The sequence below is a fragment of the Lactuca sativa genome, chromosome 5, assembly GCF_002870075.4.
Source record: "Lactuca sativa cultivar Salinas chromosome 5, Lsat_Salinas_v11, whole genome shotgun sequence".
Lineage (NCBI taxonomy): Eukaryota > Viridiplantae > Streptophyta > Magnoliopsida > Asterales > Asteraceae > Lactuca > Lactuca sativa.
Window position 1 is genome coordinate 236,930,971 of NC_056627.2, and position 2,960 is coordinate 236,933,930.

The following is a 2,960-nucleotide window of genomic DNA, read 5'->3' on the forward strand; positions in this document are numbered from 1 at the left end:
CTTAATGGTTAACAATTGCAAATTCCCGGGTTGTTAGTAATTGTTAATGGCTTATATATTAGGTAGAACCCTGAGGGTTTAGCATTGTATCAACTATAACTAGTTCATTTAGGCATGTATATGTATGATCAACATTTTATGTATGACATGTATCGTTACAGAATGTAAATAATGCACGTACATAAATGTGAATCAGTACAACCGATTGTGGGGGAACCCATAAGAAAACGAGAGCAAATGAAACCGTTAATTCAATATCATAATCAACGTATCATCGTTCCACTAACCAAATCATAGTAAACCATCTTTTCCTATGATATAAAACTTTCTGAATCGAAAGAACAATGCTATATAATAATTTGTACTTTCATGTATTAGAAATTATACATCATTCTGAATTCAAATGTGGACATCGAAAAGTAGGACTACCCTAGAATTAGTTGTTCTTTATATACATATATCTTTCTAAAAGTAGTCAAAATGATGATTACGGATTTGAAATGGTGCATCTCTTTCTTTCTTGCTCATTAGCTTGGGCACCACTACCCTATTCCTTACCTTCATCATCTCACTTGGGACCTCTGGGGGCCTAACTGACCTAATCAAGGCCCAATTAACACCCTTAAAGAATTCATGCCTTTTAATTTCATTTGAACCCTTCAAGCTTCCGATTCTCTTTTTAGGGTTTTTCACAAGCAACCTTGCAATAAGGTCTTGCACCTTAACCATTTCTTCATATTCTTTACTTGTACTCACACCAATTCTTGGAAAACTTAAGGGCTGCTTCAATATGTTGATTAGTGTCTTCTCGTTGTTCTCGCCCTTAAAGGGTGTGATCCCATATAATAACTCGTACAAGAAAACCCCTAGGGTCCACCAGTCGACGGCACCACCGTGGCCCTGGCCCGAGATCACTTCTGGGGCCAGGTACTCGTGGGTCCCGACGAATGACTTGGATCTTGCATTTAGGGGTTCTGCAACTAACTCAGTATTGTACTCTTGAGACTCGGCTTTTTCAGTGATTGTGGTAGTGGAGTGAGTGTTTTTGGTTTTCCGGCGTAACGAGAAACATGAAGAGAGGACAGGTTGGATTTGGATGACACAAGAGGGTGTTGAGCATTTTAGGTCATGATCATCATCTTCATGGTCAGTTTGTTTGGATGTATCAGGTTTGGATCGAATAAGTCTAGGGACAACATCACATTTGAGTGAGAGATCAAAATCGGAAAGCATTATGTGACCATCCTCTCTTACAAGAACATTTTCGGGCTTGAGATCTCGATAAACTATGCCCATCATGTGAAGATATTCTAAGGCTAATATTGTTTCGGCAACATAAAACCTACAATTATTTAATAAACAAACATTAATTACTTCAATAATCAAATAATTGCAAGCTACTTTTTTGCAAATTAATTAGAAAAGCAAAATCAAAGATAGTCGTTTGACATTATATAAACTAAAATAAAATATTATTTTTTGACATTGACATAAATACAAACTACTTATTTTTCTTTCTAATAATTAACTATATATTTCTTCCTAAAAAAAGTACACTTAAACAAATTAAAAGGAATATGATGATAAATGTACTCTTTTCAAAATATTTTCTCCTTAGCTTAAAAATGTAATTTAATGGTTATTTATCTTATTAAATATCAAAGTTTTAAATTCTGAAATAAGTTGTATAAAGTTATAAAGTCATAAAAATATAAAAGCATATTAACTTCTTCCAGGAAAATGAAGTAAATTGAATAATTTGTTTTTATTGTATTTCAAAATAAAGACATCATTTTCTTCTGAAATAAAAGCTTATCAATTTACTTTTTGAGTGGTTCATGGTTCATCAATAATATCGATTGAAACTTTACAACCTTAAGTCCTTAACCTACGGATTTAAAGTGTTTTCAAATTAATAATCATATAACAAAAATAAAAAATGCGACAGTTTACTTACTTAGCTGACGAAATGCTGAAACACTTAGCCGGTTGTCGTTGACGGGCGGCATGCAAGTCGCCGCCGGGACAAAACTCCATCACCAAACACGAGTAATGCGAAGCATCAAACTCTGCATACAACGTCGGCAGAAACGGGTGATCCAAACCAGCAAGAATCTCCTTCTCCATCTCCGCCCTCTGCAACTTCTTCCTTATCGCCAACGCCTCCCTATCAACCACCTTCATCGCATAAAAACTGCTCGGTAAACCAACCACCGGGTTCCGGATCTGACAAAGGTACACGTTCCCTATGTCACCGGAGCCAACTCGTTTCAAGATCTTAAAGTGGTCCAAACTCACCCGACCACCCTTCTCCGCCCGCAGCCTCTTCATGGCCTCCCATGCTGCTTGGTTTGCTTTGTGTGGTTTGTGTGAAGGGTCGCCGGAGATTGAGCTACGGCGGCTGCCAAAACTGACGTTGCTCATCCAGCTCCGGCTGGAATCTGGGACGGTAATCGATGAACAGCTGCTGTCGTAATCGGATTCATCTCTGGTTATGGTTGCCATGATGGCTTAAAGAAGAGGAGAAAGAAGAAGAAGAAGACTGAGCTTATATTTTGTTTTCACCTTCAGTCTTTATATATGTATATGCGTGGAGACAGGCTTTTTCAGAATAAAGGTTTTATTATTTCAATTATATTTACGACCGTAGTATCGACATTATTGGTAATTAGAGTACACAGGTTAATAGAGTAATAGAGGTGTATAAAAGCATGTAGTCTAACTGAGGTTTTTAGACGAGAGTGATGTCATCAAAATGGATGGAGAGTTTTTGTATTGGCTTTGACCAAGTTTTGTGGGGTTATATTTTTTTTTTTTTTTTTTTTTATATATGATATTTCAATATTTTGGGAAAAGTTCTGATATTTTAATCGATTTAATAAGAAAATTCTAAATTTTAATTTTTTTTTGTAATAAAGTCCAAATTATCTGTAGTTTTTGACATTTTTACCTTTTTTTCC

At 35.9% G+C, this 2,960-nt stretch overlaps 1 protein-coding gene across 1 annotated transcript; it reads right to left on the reverse strand.

Annotated features, from left to right (window-relative positions):
* Positions 1-350: 350 nt before the first annotated feature.
* LOC111887188 (protein kinase PINOID 2) lies at positions 351-2,660 on the reverse strand. Its single transcript, XM_023883342.3, has 2 exons — positions 1,958-2,660; positions 351-1,342 (listed from the first exon to the last, which is right to left on the reverse strand). Exons 1-2 carry the CDS (start codon positions 2,503-2,505, stop codon positions 466-468), a joined length of 1,425 nt encoding a protein of 474 aa, XP_023739110.1. The 5' UTR covers positions 2,506-2,660; the 3' UTR covers positions 351-465.
* Positions 2,661-2,960: the final 300 nt, after the last annotated feature.

Bases quoted from the DNA above. Each gene is read 5' to 3' on its own strand.
- LOC111887188 (XM_023883342.3), bottom strand. From the start codon at position 2,505: ATGGCAACCATAACCAGAGATGAATCCGATTACGACAGCAGCTGTTCA. The intron at 1,343-1,957 runs GTAAGTAAACTG...AAATAATTGTAG, and splicing joins TTCAGCATTTCGTCAGCTAA to GTTTTATGTTGCCGAAACAA.